The 17581-nt window shown below is 32.3% G+C and overlaps 4 protein-coding genes and 2 long non-coding RNA genes across 8 annotated transcripts; 2 read left to right on the top strand and 4 right to left on the bottom strand.

Annotated features, from left to right (window-relative positions):
• On the bottom strand, positions 1–208 carry AT1G06007. Its single transcript, NR_139004.1, has one exon. It is a non-coding gene; the product is annotated as an other RNA (long non-coding RNA).
• MLO14 (Seven transmembrane MLO family protein) lies at positions 38–5097 on the top strand. Of its 2 annotated transcripts, NM_001332726.1 has the most exons (16): positions 38–194; positions 743–1088; positions 1284–1341; positions 1436–1674; positions 1798–1914; positions 2097–2157; positions 2414–2508; positions 2711–2785; positions 3177–3262; positions 3475–3524; positions 3644–3684; positions 3796–3966; positions 4055–4090; positions 4212–4279; positions 4364–4424; positions 4520–5097. In NM_001332726.1, the coding sequence occupies exons 2-16, from the start codon at positions 960–962 to the stop codon at positions 4895–4897; spliced, it is 1665 nt and encodes a 554-aa protein (NP_001319086.1). In that variant the 5' UTR covers positions 38–194; positions 743–959; the 3' UTR covers positions 4898–5097. The 2 variants fall into 2 exon arrangements, with proteins under 2 accessions (NP_001319086.1, NP_564257.1); NM_102433.1 differs by lacking the exon at positions 38–194 and having other exon boundaries at positions 895–1088; positions 4520–4900.
• AT1G26710 (uncharacterized protein) lies at positions 4988–5866 on the bottom strand. Its single transcript, NM_102434.2, has one exon. The coding sequence runs from the start codon at positions 5784–5786 to the stop codon at positions 5280–5282; it is 507 nt and encodes a 168-aa protein (NP_564258.1). The 5' UTR covers positions 5787–5866; the 3' UTR covers positions 4988–5279.
• An 892-nt stretch (positions 5867–6758) lies between these two features.
• Positions 6759–7599, bottom strand: AT1G26720 (uncharacterized protein). Its single transcript, NM_102435.2, has one exon. The coding sequence runs from the start codon at positions 7470–7472 to the stop codon at positions 6963–6965; it is 510 nt and encodes a 169-aa protein (NP_173994.1). The 5' UTR covers positions 7473–7599; the 3' UTR covers positions 6759–6962.
• Positions 7600–13219: 5620 nt separating this feature from the next.
• AT1G06013 lies at positions 13220–13524 on the bottom strand. Its single transcript, NR_139005.1, has one exon. It is a non-coding gene; the product is annotated as an other RNA (long non-coding RNA).
• Positions 13525–13695: 171 nt separating this feature from the next.
• AT1G26730 (EXS (ERD1/XPR1/SYG1) family protein) lies at positions 13696–17578 on the top strand. 2 transcript variants are annotated; one of them, NM_102436.2, is made up of 12 exons: positions 13696–14623; positions 14704–14983; positions 15072–15120; positions 15206–15277; positions 15365–15494; positions 15591–15711; positions 15807–16065; positions 16155–16259; positions 16341–16385; positions 16473–16898; positions 16986–17122; positions 17211–17578. In NM_102436.2, the coding sequence occupies exons 1-12, from the start codon at positions 14095–14097 to the stop codon at positions 17308–17310; spliced, it is 2253 nt and encodes a 750-aa protein (NP_173995.1). In that variant the 5' UTR covers positions 13696–14094; the 3' UTR covers positions 17311–17578. The 2 variants fall into 2 exon arrangements, with proteins under 2 accessions (NP_173995.1, NP_001321974.1); NM_001332727.1 differs by having other exon boundaries at positions 16473–17122.
• Positions 17579–17581: the final 3 nt, after the last annotated feature.

A 17581-nucleotide genomic window follows, 5' to 3' on the forward strand; every position in this document is an offset into this window, starting at 1 on the left:
AGAGTCGTAGGAGGTGATGTAAACTCTTAATTAATAAATACTTATATCTAATATTAATCTAAGATATATTCTGATAATTGCATTAGAGAGAGAGAGACTTGAGGCATTATTCCTACCTTAAACATTTGCTTCAAAAAGACTTCCCTTCTCTCTATGTAAACATGACGGCTCAGCTCGCTTGCTCCTCTCTTCCCGTAAGTTCTTGGATTTTTTTGTCATTTGTTTGATTTGTTTTCTTCTTTTTCCTTGAATATTTAGGATCAGTTATTCATATAGATTGAATATGTAAAGCCAGTTCGTTTCGGATCCATTTTTTCGTTTGGTTCACATTTTTTTTCTTAGTTTAATAAAGATTTGGTTCACAATATCCAACCTTGAGAAATTTGAATGGGTTTTGAAGTTTTAAATCAGAAACCACAATCCGAAGATTTGGAGGTTCATGTTTAGGAATGGGGATCCAAATCTAGATTTGTTTATGTTTATCTGGTTATATCGTTATATTAAGATTTGAATCATGTGAAATGGAGGGAAATAGTATTTTTATATTTTCTATATTTTCAATTATATTTCATTAATGAAAGTTTGTAGATATACTATTGTTTAAGAAATCTCAAAACAGAAAATTATCCACTCTTTTAAAATTATCTTATTTTTTCATTTCATATATATTTACAAAAACAATTATATTTTTTTTCCAATTAAATTGGTTACTGCAATTAAATTTCTGTTTTGGCCGTTTTAGATGATAGAGGGAGTTTTTCTTGGAAGATGCAAAGGACTTATATCCGGTGAAAGGCACTGAGATAAAGTCAACGGTGTGTCATTAGCTTGTAACATTTTGGCATGAGAAGAGTTTAAAAGTTTCTCGATACGACCTTGAACCACAGAGCTAATTTGGTTTCTTGCACGCGAAGAAAGAAACATCTGAAAATTTGTTCATAAAGAATTCGGTTGAAGAAATGAGAGAAGAAACAGAACCAAGCGAGAGAACGTTGGGTTTAACACCAACTTGGTCAGTTGCTACAGTATTGACTATCTTTGTATTTGTTTCTTTGATCGTTGAACGTTCCATTCATCGGCTTAGTAACGTAAGTACTTTTATATTTATAATCAATATAAAAAAATGTCAAATTAAAATAACGTAAGGACTTTCCTTTGAAATAGGAATTTCCTTTATTTTTCTAATTTTGATCTTTCCGGTAATCAAATGTCAAATAATAGATTGAAGTTTCCTCCACTAATTGATAGTCTTAATTAGCTTTTGAGTTTTGTTTTTGGGACAGTGGTTGCAAAAGACTAAGAGAAAACCTTTGTTTGCTGCATTGGAGAAAATGAAAGAAGGTTTGATTGATCAACATTTGTAACAACTCTAATAATATGTTTTGTGATGTGTTGTCCTAAATATTAATTTGGTTCTTGAACTTTTTTTTTCCAGAGCTGATGCTGCTCGGATTCATATCGCTTCTTCTTACAGCTACCTCTAGCACAATAGCTAACATATGCGTCTCTTCAAGTTTCCACAACGATAGATTTGTCCCATGTACGCCTTCTGAGATTAATGAGGAACTTGAAAGTACTATTTCTACTGTCAAGCGGACTCAGTTAACGAGATCTCTCTTCTTGCACACTCTGAGGAGAAGATTGAGTGGTATAGGAGAGGATACGTGCAGCGAGGTTTCCTATTAATCTCATTTCATGATAATGTCCAGTTGTCCATCATGACTGATTACCAAAGAGAAAAAGAAATAAAAAAGCTCTTTATAGTTATATAAAACATAACATTTATCTACTTAACAGGGGCATGAGCCATTTCTTTCATATGAAGGCATGGAACAATTGCATCGCTTCATATTTATAATGGCAGTCACTCATGTAACTTACAGCTGCTTGACAATGCTTCTTGCAATCGTGAAGGTAGTATTATCAAACAATTTTTTTTTTTTTTTCCACTGAAGTGTTCATGTGTAAGATTTATGAGTTTCTTGCTTCTCCTCATATAATTCTTAGAATATTTTGATGTATATATACTCCATTTGATAGTGTATACTGATTACTATGTTAGTACAAGTTCAATTTGATTATCATTTTTTGTTCAGATTCATAGATGGAGGATATGGGAAGACGAGGTTCATATGGATCGAAATGATTGCTTAACTGGTGAGCATATATAGATGGTATCTTCTCCTTTCATATTAGACACTAAAGAGTATATCTGTATATATGTCTATTAATATAAAGAGTTGTTATGATTCATATCTGTTATTACAAGTTTAGCTCACGATGTTGTTTTGACTGTACATCACATAGGCTTAGTGTTATGGTTTAACGGCTTTGATTTCCTTAGCAGTCATATTTTTATTTATTCAGTAAATTGCATTATCTTAAGAAGGAGAAAATTTGATAATTTTGGCAGTGGTTGCACGCGAAAAGATTTTCCGAAGGCAAACAACATTTGTCCAGTATCATACATCTGCTCCTCTGGTCAAGAATAGATTACTTATATGGGTGGTAGGTTTTTACTTCATCAAGAAATTTTACTATACATCAATATTCATCTACATATATTTGATGCCTTATTGAACACAAAGGTAAATATGATAGGTCATTTAAAATTTTACTAATATGATAGGTCATTTAAAATTTTAGATAATAGCTAGCAAATATCCTATTATGATACCAATTGCTAAATATTTATAGTTTATTCTTACAGATATGTTTCTTCAGACAGTTTGGACATTCTGTTGTTCGTTCTGACTATCTTACACTCCGAAAGGGATTCATCATGGTGCGTGATGATACTCTCGGATCATTTGAATGTTTTCACTTGCACTATACTCTTTTTCTTTTTATGCATGCTCGCAATCTACATTTTTGATGTTCTAAAAATTGATGGAGCTTGAAAATCGTTCTTGTGTAGTAGAAGTTTTAAATTAAATCAGTCAGGCAAGGAAAATATTGAGTTAATAACCTACTGGGTTTGAATGAAGAATACTTATATCCATGCAAAAGATTGATTGTTTGGGTGATGCTAAAAGTTTGCCAATCTTTTTCATACCCTTTTTAGATTTTTCTTTTACCTTCATATATCTTTTGCTTTTATTTTCGTTCATATCATTTCTTTCAAGAAACGTATGTCCATTATGTTATTATAATCATTTCTATCTTCCTTTAAACAGAACCATCACTTAACATTGACATACGATTTTCATAGCTATATGATCCGCTCTATGGAAGAAGAGTTCCAAAAGATTGTTGGCGTCAGGTGGGTTACACTTTTTCCTTAGGAAAAATAGTGTGGTGCATTTTCTTAACTTTATACTTGTAGGACTTCTTTTCTCTCTTGTTCCAAGTTTAACTTACTTTCATATAAAACTTTTAGCCATTATTCATTCAACTTACAAATTAATTGATTTTATACCAAAAATTATGTTGAGTAGATTGTAATGATGTATTTTTTTTTATGATCTTTTGCAGTGGGCCACTTTGGGGTTTTGTAGTTGGTTTCATGCTTTTCAACATAAAAGGTACGCATATAATGTATTAATAATAAATTATAACACTGCATAAATCATAGTGCAAAGTACTTATGAATTAATACTCTTTTGTATGTCGTTTTAAGAGTTTATTTGATATTATAATGTAGGATCAAATCTTTATTTCTGGCTAGCGATCATTCCAATCACTGTAAGAACTATTTTTCCACTTCATGTTTCTATGTTTTTGTTTTTCCTTAGAAAGTGAGTCTTATATCATAACAAATTTCCACTTTGGTTTGCATCCCTTTCTTTTGAACAGCTTGTTCTTTTGGTTGGTGCAAAGTTGCAACATGTCATCGCAACTTTAGCATTGGAGAACGCTAGTATAACAGAATATGCTTCTGGTATAAAGCTGAGACCTCGCGATGAACTTTTTTGGTTCAAGAAACCGGAATTACTCTTATCCCTTATCCACTTCATTCAGTTTCAGGTCTGTATAATTCTTTGAAAACTCTATCAGTCACAAAGGAATTTCTTATTTTGTAATAACATATATATGTGCTTTCTGTGTCCTACAGAATGCTTTTGAACTGGCTTCTTTCTTCTGGTTTTGGGTAAGTTTTTGTCTTTCTATCATCTTTTTGCCATATATGCAAGATAAGAAATACATATAGTATACTCTTACGCTTTAAAGATATGTTCATATATTGGCATAATCTATTCTTGTTTCTTCAGTGGCAATTTGGATACAATTCTTGCTTCCTAAGGAACCATTTACTTGTCTACTTGCGACTTATTCTAGGGTAATCAAGTTTTCTCGTTTAAGTCATGAGACTATTGTGTATTTATATCGTTTGGACGGTTTATTAATTTCTTATGTTTTGTAGGTTTTCTGGACAATTTTTATGTAGCTACAGCACACTGCCACTCTATGCACTTGTCACTCAGGTAACATTTTCAGGAAAAAAAAACTTTTGGAGCTTCTGCTTAATTACAATAGTTCTTATAACTCATAAAACAAGCTAAGATAATGTTAATTACAGATGGGAACAAACTACAAGGCAGCATTGTTACCTCAAAGGGTAAGAGAGACAATTAATGGTTGGGGAAAAGCAACAAGACGGAAAAGAAGACATGGTTTATATGGAGATGATTCAACTATTCGAACAGAAACAAGCACAATTGCATCTGTTGATGAATACAATGACCAGGTGCTTGATGTTTCCGAAACCTCTCCAGTTCAAGATAACGAGCTTGAGCTTCAGCTTATTCGCGGAGCTTGTGGAAATTCTAGTAGTGTTGAAACACCGATCTTGCGGCCTTGTGCTTCAATATCTTCAACGACTTTCTCGAGGCTACAGACAGAAACAACAGACTCACTCTCAAGGTCATCCTCATTGCCAATGAGAAGAGAATGTTAAGATAGAAATATGTTTAGTTGTTCCATTTTCAATCTTTCTTTCTCATCTCCTAAATTCAGGGTTATAAGTTATATGAATTTCTTTTACTATATATCATAGGTTTTTATAGCATAGTAAATAGATATTACAAAATGGTTCACATATATCCTTTTGTCATTGTTAAAGATGGCTACATATTTTGTTTATACTCGTTGGTCACCAACTACTTATTTGTCTCTTGAACCATAACTTAAGTACTTCCATCAAGTACTTTGTCCAAAAAAAAAAAAGTACTTCCATCAACTTTATCAATTCGTCATATGTTTTATACTAACTTCCATCTCCAGAATAACCCTTAGAAAACTGGCAATGGGCCTGCGACATACGGCTCTTGAAATTGTTTTTAGCTGTATGAGAGCTCTACATCGTAATTTCCAAGGGAAATACACAACTCATTAGTCTTTGTTGGAGTTATGACAATGCCTTTAATCATCTCTTCTTCATCGAGTTGGTTTATGGCAGCCACCGTAATATTTGGCTTCGGAATAGGAACCTGAATCTTGATGATAGGAAATGCGAATGAGATGGAAACGATACCTCTTATAACCTTCCTAGGCACAGAGTTTATATTGTCTTGTTTATTTCCAAGACTTGAATCTTCACCTGTTCCTATGTAAGTGTGATGCATCTCTTGACTTCCAACCTCTCCCAAACCAATATTACTTGAAATGTCTCTAGCTTTGGTATTAGTAACCAAAGTGGCTCTAAGCTCGGCGGCTTCAACAGGTTTGGAGGCATATAGAGTGCCACCGGGCTTGTCTAGTAGGTTTTTGCGACCAAAGGTAATGCTGAAACATAGTAAGAAAATGAATGATCCTATGCATAAAAGGTTATATGTTGGTATTGTCATTTTCTCCACCTTAAAATTGGCAGTTATCTACAATTTCTCTAATATATAAGAAGAAAGCAATGAGTTCAAAAATAGAAGAGAGGAAAAAAAAGGTGTGACTTTGATGCTACAAAGAGAAAATAAGAAGGACGGATGATTATTCAATTTTCTAGTTTCATTTTACTGAATTCATGTCATGAATTTAGGCTCATACCGTTTGAATGAGTTGAGATTTAAACGCATTCGTGTTTTTATGGGAAAAGCGTCTTCTCTAAAATAGAAAACTATTATGGTAAGATGGTGGTATACACTAGACAGTTTGAAAACTCAAATATAAATTTGTTTGATAGGATTTTCTAGCACAATAATGCACATTATTTTTGTAAAGGATATCTATACATATTATAGGTTTAATATTCTTGTAAATTCTAATAAGCATAATATTGATTTTGTCACTCTCCGTCGTTTAAATTTAAATAAATAGCGATCTCATACTCAACTTCACAAAGATGTTGGAAGCTATATATATTAGAATGTCTTGTCCTAATTTCTTCATAAATCCATACTATACTTTTTTCTCAAAATCCATACACAATTGCATCTTTTGAAGAATACAATGATCAGGTGCTTGAATATGTTTTCAAAACATCTCCAGTTCAAGGTATCGAGTTTGAACTTATTCAATAATTGGGAGCTTGTGAAAAATGCTAGTAGTGGTGAAACATAGATCTTGCGGCCTTGTGCTTCAATAACTTTAACAACTTTCTCAAGGCTACAAACAGAAACAAAAGAATCACTCTCAAGGTCATCATTGCCAATATTGAGAAGAGAATGCTAAGATAGAAATATGTTTAGTTGTACGGGTTTCCATCTTTCTTTCTCATCTCCTAAACTCAGGTTTAAGAAAAGTATATATATGGTTATTTTTATTAAAAATCATAGATACTTACAGCGCATAGCAAATAAATGTAAAAAAATGTTTCACATACATCATTTTTCATTCTAGAGTCAAACGTATTAGCAAGTTTTTGTTAAAATCGCAACATATTTTGTTATACTCGTTGGCCACCAGCAACTTATTTCTCTTTAAAACCATAACTTTATCAATACGTCATATGCTTTTATAGTAACTTCAGTATCTCCAGCACAACCCTTAGGAAAGTGGCAAGGCCTTCAATATGTGGTTCTTGTGGTTGGTTATTGGTAGTTGTATCCGAGCTCTGCACCGTCATTTCCAAGGGAAAGACCAAACTCATTAGTCTTCGTTGGAGTTATGACAATGCCTTTAATCTCTTCTTCATTGAGTTGGTTTCTTTCAGCCACCGTAATATTTGGCTTCGGAATAGGAACCTTAATTCTGATGATAGGAAATGAGAATGAGATGGAAACGGTACCCCTTATAACCTTCCTAGGCATAGAGTTTATATTGTCTTGTTTATTTACAAGACTTGAATCTTCACCTGTTTCTATGTAAATATGATGCATCTCTTGACTTCCAACCTCTCCCAAACCAATACTACCTGAAATGTCTCTAGCTTCGGTGTTAGAAACCAAAGCGGCTCTAAGCTCGGTTGCTTCAACAGGTTTGGAGGCAAATAGAGTGTCACCGAGCTTGTCTTGTAGGTTTTTGCGACCAAAGCCAATGCTGAAACATAGTAAAAACATGAATGATCCTATGCATAAAAGGTTATATGTTGGTGTTGTCATTGTGTAGTCGTCGTCTGACCAATTGACTCGGACACCAGACCGCCCGGCTAGTTACAATTGAAGGTGGAGTAGCTTTTTCTCTACCTTCAAGTCGTCATTTATTACAATTTCTCTAATATATAAGACGAAAAAATGAATTAAAAAGGAAAAGAGAAAAAAAAAAGTGTGAATTGGATTGTATAAAACAAAGAGAAAATTGAGTAGGACGGATGATTGTTCAATTTGTACAAGTTTCATGTTACTGAATTCGTGCCATGACTTTAGGCTCATACCGTTTGAATGAGTTGAGGTTAACACGCATTCTTGTTTTATGAAAATATTGTCTTCTCTAAAATAGAACATTTATATGGTACGTAAGATGGTATACACTAAAACAGTTTGAAAACACAAATCAGAAAAAATATGTTTGATAGGATTTTCTAGGACTAAAAATCCTTAAAATCGTACGTACGTCTTCTCTTTCTTTATCCTGTTGTCAATCCTATTTTCACATATATCATCTTTCATTCTAGAGTCAAACGTATTAATATCCAATATTGGCAAGTTTTTGTTAAAAATCGCAACATATTTTGTTTATACTCGTTGGCCACCAACAACTTATACGTTATATTTCTCTCTAAAACCATAACTTTATCAATACGTCATATGATTTTATAGTAACTTCAATATCTCCAGCATAACCCTTAGGAAAGTGGCAAGGCGTGTTTCAGAGACAAACGTGTTTTTTGTTTATGTTTTGTAAATTCTAGTAAGTATAATTATATTGTTGTCAAAAAAATATCTATTATTATACTATCCTGGTCGCATAATCATGGTAACACAAAATAGGAGCCATTGGGTTGTCTATTTGGACTACAAATTCTATATTACGTAACTAATTACTTATGATGGCTTTTAAAAGTAAACGTCTTGTCCTTTTTTTTGTCAACTACGGTTTTCCAACCCGAAAAAGAAGTTGTCAAAGCAACCATTTAATCCTTTTTTTGATTAACGGAAAACTTGTTTTCTACAAATTTGAAAATCACATGGTCGTAGAAAACGTAAACAAAATTGCAGTTCTTTAAACTATTGGTTTAATGGCAAAAGGTAAACGCAAATATGAATGGTTTATAATGGAAATTTGCAAAACTACATTTTTTTACTACCCTTTCGTATTAATATCTTTTTGTGTTTTCTATTTTTAAAAATACCCCTTCCATTGAACAGAATGACCAAATTACCCTCATCTAATAGGAATATGTAATTGGAAACTGAAATTTTCCCGCTAAATTTTTGGCGCCAAAATTTTTCCTACCAAAAAAAAGTTCGTGACAAATTTTTTCTCAGCAAAAGAAATGCTTTTAAAAATCCTTGTAAATTTTTTTTGGCGGGACACAGATTTACAAAGGATTTTAAAAGTATTTTAAAAGATTTACAAGTGATTTTAAAAGGGTTTAAAAATATTTACAAGGGATTTTAAAGGGCTTTCAAAGATTTATAAAGGTTTTTTAATGATTTTTAAAGGGTTTAAAAGTGTTTTAAAAGATTTACAAGGGATTTTAAATGAGTTTTATAATATTTACAAGGGATTTTAAAAGTGTTTTACAAGATTTACAAGAGATTTTAAAAGGTTTTAATAAAATTTACAAGAGTTTTTAAAGGATTTTCTTGTAAATTCTTTAAAAATCTTTTAAAAATCCTTGTACATCTTTTAAAACTCTTTTAAAATTTCTTGTAAATCTTTAAAACCCTTTTAAAATCCCTTGTAAATATTTTAAAACGCTTTTAAACCCTTTAAAAATCTTTTAAAAACCTTTATAAATTTTTTAAAGCCCTTTAAAATCCTTTGTAAATGTATTAAAACCCTTTTAAAATCACTTGTAAATATTTTAAAACCCTTTTAAAATCTCTTGTAAATCTTTTAAAATCCCTTTAAAATCCCTTTAAAATCCCTTGTAAATATTTTAAAACTTTTTTAAAATCGCTTTAAAATCTTTTAAAACTCTTTTAAAATCATTTGTAAATCTATTTCCCGCCAAAAAAAAAAAATTTTACGGGAAAAATATTTTTGAAAAAAGTTTTGGCAGGAATCGTTTTTTCAAAAAATTTTGGCGGGAAAATTTTGGCGGGAATTTTATTTTGGAATATTTTAGGCGAAAAATATTAATATTTCATTTTGTTAACCTAAAACAATTTCTAAATAGGGGTAAAATGGTCAATAAAAAATTAAAGAGGGTAGAAATAAAAATGGCAAATAGAAAAATGGTAGAATTGGAAAAGAGTAGTTTGCAAAGGGCATTCTCAGCAATTATCCTGAGTATTAGTCAGAAGATATTCTTATTCCAATTTTTTTTTGACATAGTATGAAAATAATAAGAATAACCAGATTATAACATTCTTTTTTTCTGTTAACAAAACAGTTTTGGGTCTAGATGCATAATTTCATTAAATGGAGATCATAATTTAGTCACTCTCCGTCGTTTAAATTTAAAGTGCTAACATCGTCTCTTATATGTTTAGATATATCTACTTTTAAATTCATTTTAAAACGTATAAACATTTTTTTTAAACGTATAAACATGCAGGCATGCATGCAGCCAAAAAAACGCAAATACATACAGATCACCATCTTCTTTTGTCATCAACATGAGGCAAATTTAGTTATAAACGCAATATATCACTTACCAATTAAAACAATCTACAACTTTTTTAACTATGTACCGTAACTAGCGTAAAAGATGCATGCTTACAAATTAAGAAGCTTCGGTTTGTCAAGCAATATCGGAAAAAAAATTGACGCGTACGTGGAGAAGTCAGCCACCTTGCTACGCAAACCCATCAATCAAAAAAAAAAAAAATGGAGAGTCAAAGATTAAGATCAACAAATATCGTAGTCTCAGATGCCGTTCTCTAGCTGTAAGTAATTTAGATGTATATATACATCTTTGGATTATTCAAAGGGAATTCAAATCAGTTAATTCTTTTAGCCAAATCTTCGAACTTTCCGCTTTCAACGACAATTATGGAATCTCTCATAGCTTAGGAAGACCTACTGAAATAACCTTTTTAACAATACTTTCTAAAAATGAATAAAACTATTGGATTTGTATTTTCAAGATTTTTAGTAATAATTTAGATAGTGGTGTTGCAACAAACTCCAATTAATACCAATTTATAAACATAACCTAACTAGTGTGGCGAATAAAATCAGGTTGCTATCAAATACAGTGGGAGCCGACATCTCAACTCCGTTTCAAGTGATGGATTAAAAATGTTTTAAGAAAAAGAAACATATAATTAAAATTAATTAGTAAAATGGTACTATAACAATTATAAACAGGTAATGCTAAACTAAATTTGTATTGTATTTTAAAGTGAACTTATTTACTTGTTTGAATCCAATAAAAACTATAAACTAAATAGTGTTTTCTTCTCCAGCCAAATTATTATTATTGGTAGTAATTATTTTTTAGTTGGTCGTATACTCGTATGCTATGAAAAAGTTGTAGCGAATCGACCAGACAAACATAATAAATGTTATTAGTACAAAGTAATAAGCGATGCATAACAAATTGAACAAAAATTGAATGGTGACTATAATAAGTATATGATGCAGATTTAATAAGCACATGCTGAATACATCAAATATTGTTGTGTATTTTGGTCCCGATGTCATTGCTCAATGCTCACGACACTAGCTACCAGAATTTACTCGTTAACATGAAAATCTTTAGTTATTACATGTTTTTTCACTTTCGTCTAACTTTTTTTATTACGAAATTTCTCATAAAGCGTTTCAAAAGCTGAACTGATTGAAAATCTTCGGATACTAAGCCGACAATATCCCGAAAAAAGAGAAGCAAACAAAAATACAATTACAACTCAGTACTAAAACCCAAAACTGAGATAGAAGAAAACATTAGCTTAAGTACGAATCTAACGAGCATATACTGCAACTACAAGAATTTCTTAGCTCATGAAGATCCTAAGACAATAACTTAATTACCAAAGTGACCAAGTAAAGCCCATGGAAACCTCCTATAACGAATAAGAACTACCTTACATCATACTCCATCCGTTTCAATTTAGTTGTCGTTCTAGGACTTAAATTCTGTTTTATATTAATAGTTTCTTTAAATTTTCAATGTAGATGTTAGGTAAAAGTTTCGGTTACTATTTACTGTTTTCGGCCAATGAACTTTTTATAAAATATATTAATGAAAGATAAGACAAAGTTTTTAATAATTTTCTTAATTTGTGTGAGAAAACCAAAAACTATATGTAATTTGAAATATTAAGAATTTGGCTATAAGTTGCTATTTTAGTAAAGAAAACAAAAATTGAATTGAATTGAAAATCAAAATTTAAACCGGAAAAAAACATGGCTAGTGAAAAGTGTGAGTGAAAGCTATATAATTAGTTGCTTTTTTGACGAATTGTTTTCAGAATGAAAATTAGGAAACTGTGTGTCTAAAGTACATGTATGCTCTTAAAATTTTATCTGGTATGATACATTGATACTCAAATAATATGCACTGTTGGTCAAAAAGAAAAAGGATAAAGTGGGTTAATGAAACGCGTCCTAATTTCACCCTTTATCACTTTCCACGTTTTTTTTGTTAGAATTTAACTAATTCAATAATTAATAGAATATGATTATGATGACTTTAATCACTTATCTTTTTGAATAAATAAGAACATCTTTATATGATGCATGCCTTTACCAAATATAAAATATCGAAATAAATAGAGTAGCTAGTTACCAAATTCATTTAAACTAAATGTTGATATTGACATATTGATTAATTTCTTCAGAGGATACACTTCTACATTGTATAACTTTTTACCTAAAGAATAAAATTAATCCATGCATATTAAGCTGATATAAACTTCGTTATGTGATACGATAAACATATGAACTGGACGGGAAGAAAAAATGAGAAAGAAAAAACATAAGAAGTTAAGAACTGTCGCTAGTCTTATTAAAACTTTATCAAAGAAAAAAGAAAACTGTAGCTAGTCTTAAAGTTGTTAGATCCAAATATATATCAACACCGACACATCATGTACCTGGACTCTTTTTCTTTTCTAGCGTTTGGATTTCACATTGAGTCAAATAGAGTATGTTTGCTGATCTTAAGATCCTACAATTAAAGTTATTGTATAACAAATAATTAAAAAAGACTCTATATGAGTTTTTTCTTTTTTTTTTTTTATTTTAAAATAAAGAAGGCTATGAGTTAATCCACTTATAGTAATATCAATTTTGAGTTAAAAATTGATAAATGTTTTTTTTTTTTTTTTTTTGTCACTCAAAGATTGATGAATGTTAACATAGGAAATTTCAAGAGTAATTTTTTATTTTGTAATTTGCAATTTGGGTAATTTTGGCGTATTTAGAAAGTTTTTTACTACATAATGTTCCATTGAGAACTATACTACATGGTTTACTGTTTATGACGACATAAGGTAAACGGTAAGCAATGTATAGACTAAAGAGGATTGCTAATCATCTCCACTAAATATTATATTGACTACTGCGAATAATGGATACTGTGAACATGACGATGGACGGTAAAAATTGTATTTAAGTTAACCACCGTAATAATGGATCATCCACTGCAAATAGTAAGTGTATCGTTCACCGTGTACATTGTTTAACAATGTAACTGATAAATTAGGAAACTCATATTACTCTCATCTTATTTTAGGAATATCACATATTATGTAATCATGTTAATTGATTCATTGTACTCTTTACTGTAGATAATTGAATACACGGAGAAGGGAACCAAATATTGTGCTTCTCAGTTCTCATCATTCAACAAGGTATCAGAAACTTTTCTCAAAACGTAATTTTCTCTAAGCCGCCATACTAAAACTTAATTGCTCTCCCTTTGTTTTTTAATTCTACGTCTCTCACCCTCTGTTTTTTTCCTCTAAATTCTTTTCTTCTTCCATCAACAGTAACATCCACCGTAAAACAATGTATCGGTCACTGTGAACCGTGTGTTGCTCACTAGAACAGTGTGGAAGTGCATCATTCCACGCAAAAAGTGTATCGTCCACCTGTTTTCTTTCTGTTGTATTTGTTTATATTATTTTGATGTTTGTTTTTACCACAACCACTTTGACCCCTTTATGATTTTAATTTAGAGGAAAGACTTTTTGTACATGTGAATTGTTATGCAATTATTTTATTTTAGTCGTCAATCTGTCCACCCAAGAGCCCACCACAACAAACATCTTTTTCAATTGTATTTCAACTCTTTTGATTTTTCTCACGTGAAATTATATCCACTTGCAAATCTTCATGTGACTCAATATCCCTCTCTCTATAGTCTATATACATATATATATATATATATGAATATAAGGGACTTGTTGAATAAACTCCGAGTTTTTGCATGGTTGGCAAATTCTTATAACCCCACCCTTTGTTCCTCTTACACGCTTTCTAGTTTATTTCTTCCTCTAATAGCTTTTCTTTTTGTCTTCTTCGTAATTTGCTCAAAATCTGTTCTTTACTCTGCAGCCAACTTTTCACTGAGGCTGGGAGAGACAGAGATTGATCTCAACTAAAAGAGGCTTTTCATTAGATCTGGATTCTTGAGTTTTACAAAGAAGTCCAGAGAAACCAAATATGAAGTTTGGGAAAGATTTTGTTAGGCAGATGATTCCAGAATGGCAACAAGCTTACATGGATTATGCTGGTCTCAAATCTATTCTTCAAGAAATCCAAACTTCACGGAAAAGATCAGAGAGACCAGGTATCTTGAAACGCAAGCTATCTGGTAGCCGCAACTTCAGCGGCCTGACAAAGCGGTATAGCCGCACCGCCTCGACTCGGGAACCAGAAATTCAGGACATTCTGGTGCACGCAACTACTGGGGATGATGGGTTTGAGAGATACGAGACAACCATCTTGGAAGTTGCAGAGGCGGGGAGAGAGTCAGAGCTTGCGTTCTTTAAAACCCTAGATCTTGAATTCGATAAAGTTAACCATTTTTACCGGTCTAAAGTGGAGGAAATGGTGAAGGAGGCAGTGGTTTTGAACAAACAAATGGATGCTCTCATTGCTTTCAGAATCAAAGTTGAGCGACCTTCTTCTTCGTGGAGCTGCTCTGAAACAGTTTCAGTGGATATGAATGCCTTAGATTCTAATGACCAGAGTAAGTTGTCAGATATTTTTTGTTACTAAGTTTAGCTGAAATGACACAAAGTTTAAAATCTTTTGTGTTTATTTTTGAAGGGAATACATTAGCTGAGGAGATGGGAATCAGAGTAGAGGGAAATGGATCCAACGGTGGAGATTCAACGAAAGAGAGTGTACCACAAGTGTTAAGTGTTCTTGAACGTATCAGATTAAACAAAACTCAGGAAACTCCTCTCTCCACAATTAAAAACGTCCTCAAGCTCTCTAACCAAGAAGAGCTCAAATTCACTAGAGAGAATCTCAAGAAAATAGAAGAACGGCTTAAGAATGTCTTCATCGAGTTTTATCGCAAGCTTCGACATCTCAAGAATTACAGGTAATGTTGCTTCTTAAGAATATATGAAAAAGTTAAAAAAAAAAAAGATTGTTTGATTAAATCCATGCTTTGTTCTTGATTTATTCAGCTTCTTGAACACTTTGGCTATTTCCAAGATCATGAAAAAGTATGATAAGGTAACTCTTGATTTAATCAGATATATACAATATTATTTTCTTTAGACTTAATAATATGTTTTTGCTGAATATTTTCTATGATCAGATTGCTTCAAGAAGTGCAGCAAAACCATACATGGAGATGGTTGATAAGTCCTACCTCACTAGCTCTGATGAGGTTACTACAATTATCTTTACACAAACCTTATTCTTTTCTTTCAATAAAACTAAAAAAAAAAACCTGAGCTCAGTTACATTTTAATAGATCAACAAGCTTATGTTGAGAGTTGAGTCAACCTTCGTTGAACATTTCGCCGGTTTGAATCGAAGCAAAGGAATGAATCTCTTAAGACCAAAAGTAAAGAAAGAAAAACATCGAATAACGTTTTCCACTGGTAACTAAAAAAATTTCTCAAATCGAAACCGGTTTATTTACATTAGTTCATGACTAATTAAACAGAATTCCTCAAATTAGTTCTTATCTTTGTCAGGCTTTTTCGTCGGTTGCACAGTCTCTCTAGTGGTAGCTCTAGTCATGTTTATCCATGCTCGTAATATAATGGGCGCAGTTGGACATAAAGTCTACATGGAGACAATGTTCCCTCTTTACAGGTTCAAAACCAAAACATATATATATAGTTTAACTCTCTAATTGATAACATTTTTTTCTTGCTGACAAGAAATGTTTTTTTGTACCATAATTTCAGTTTATTTGCATTTGTGGTTCTGCATATGATCATGTATGCTTCAAACATATACTTTTGGAAGCGATATCGAGTGAATTATCCGTTTATATTCGGTTTTAAAGAAGGAACAGAGCTTGGTTATAGACATGTTCTGCTTCTAAGCTTTGGTCTCGGCACGCTTGCTCTCTGCGCTGTTCTAATAAACCTTGACATGGAGATGGATCCTAACACTAATGACTACAAAACCATGACTGAACTTCTTCCCATGTTTATTTTGGCTGTAAGTTGTTCATCATAATAACCACGAGAATCTTAAGTACATTTTGTTACTAATGTAGTAACACATTTCGTTTGTACTATGTTTTGCAGCTAGTGGTAGCTATTTTGTTCTGTCCTTTCAACATCTTTTATCGGTCAAGCCGCGTCTTCTTCCTCATGGTTGTCTTCCGCTGCATTGCTGCGCCACTCTACAAGGTAATATACTCATGCAAATCCTTTTTTTTACGCGGGGTAAAACATCGATAAAAAATCTTAATTTTTACTCTGAATTTGCAGGTTAATCTTCCAGATTTTTTCTTGGCAGACCAATTAACAAGTCAGGTTTGTGTGTTCTCATAACATTCTTCTAACTCCCATTTATATGTTTTCAAAATGTTTCAACTCATTAATCAACTTTCTTTTTTTTAGGTTCAAGCACTAAGGAGTTTGGAGTTTTACATATGTTACTATGGTTGGGGAGACTTCAAGCACAGGCAAAATACTTGCAGATCAAGCGATGTATACAGTACATTCTACTTCATCGTTGCTGTGATACCTTACTGGTCACGTTTTCTTCAGTGTGTTCGAAGATTGATCGAAGAGAATGATTCAAGTCAAGGCTACAATGCTCTCAAGTATTTATTAACCGTTGTGGCTGTTTGCTTGAGAACAGCTTACAGCTTTAACAGAGGAAACATCTGGAAAATCTCTGCCTGGGTTTTCTCGGCATTGGCAACTTTTTACGGCACATATTGGGACATTGTTTTTGATTGGGGATTACTTCACAGACCATCTAAACATTTGTTGAGAGAGAAGCTTCTTGTTCCTCACAAAGCCGTCTACTACGTTGCAATCGTGAGAACTATGAAAATCAAAAGAACAGTACAATTCCTGATTGATGGTTTCCTTATAAGTTTTGTTTCTGCCTCTTCTTCTTTGTAGGTCTTAAACATTGTGTTGAGGATGGCGTGGTTGCAGACTGTGCTTGATTTCAATTTATCGTTCTTACATCGAGAAACGATGATTGCTCTTCTTGCTGCTCTTGAGATCATACGTCGTGGTATCTGGAATTTCTTCAGGTAAATTTTTGACCACGACACGATCACTAAATTCTCTTTAAACCATTTTTTACTCAAGGGTTCTTCCTTTGACGACTTGCGAACACAGGTTGGAGAATGAACACTTGAACAATGTGGGAAAGTTCAGAGCATTCAAATCAGTTCCGTTACCATTCAACTACAACGAGGAGGAAGATCGAGATAGTTAACTCTTAGATTAGATCTAATCAAGGTTTCTCCAAAGAGTGGGGTTTCAATTTTGTTTAGAACTTGCTTGTCTCTGTTTGTAATCATTAAAGAGAAGGAAATGAGCACAATGAGGCTTCGGATATAACTATCTTACCTAGGGTTATCATTGTGCTCGCTATCACAATGTGCCCAAATCAGATCTCAAACCAAAATTAGTCCATAAAACTACCAAACACGAGCTACTTTGACTATGATAAACCAAAAATTACCCTTGAAATGACACTCGAGTAA

The sequence above is a fragment of the Arabidopsis thaliana genome (genome assembly GCF_000001735.4).
Source record: "Arabidopsis thaliana chromosome 1 sequence".
NCBI lineage: Eukaryota > Viridiplantae > Streptophyta > Magnoliopsida > Brassicales > Brassicaceae > Arabidopsis > Arabidopsis thaliana.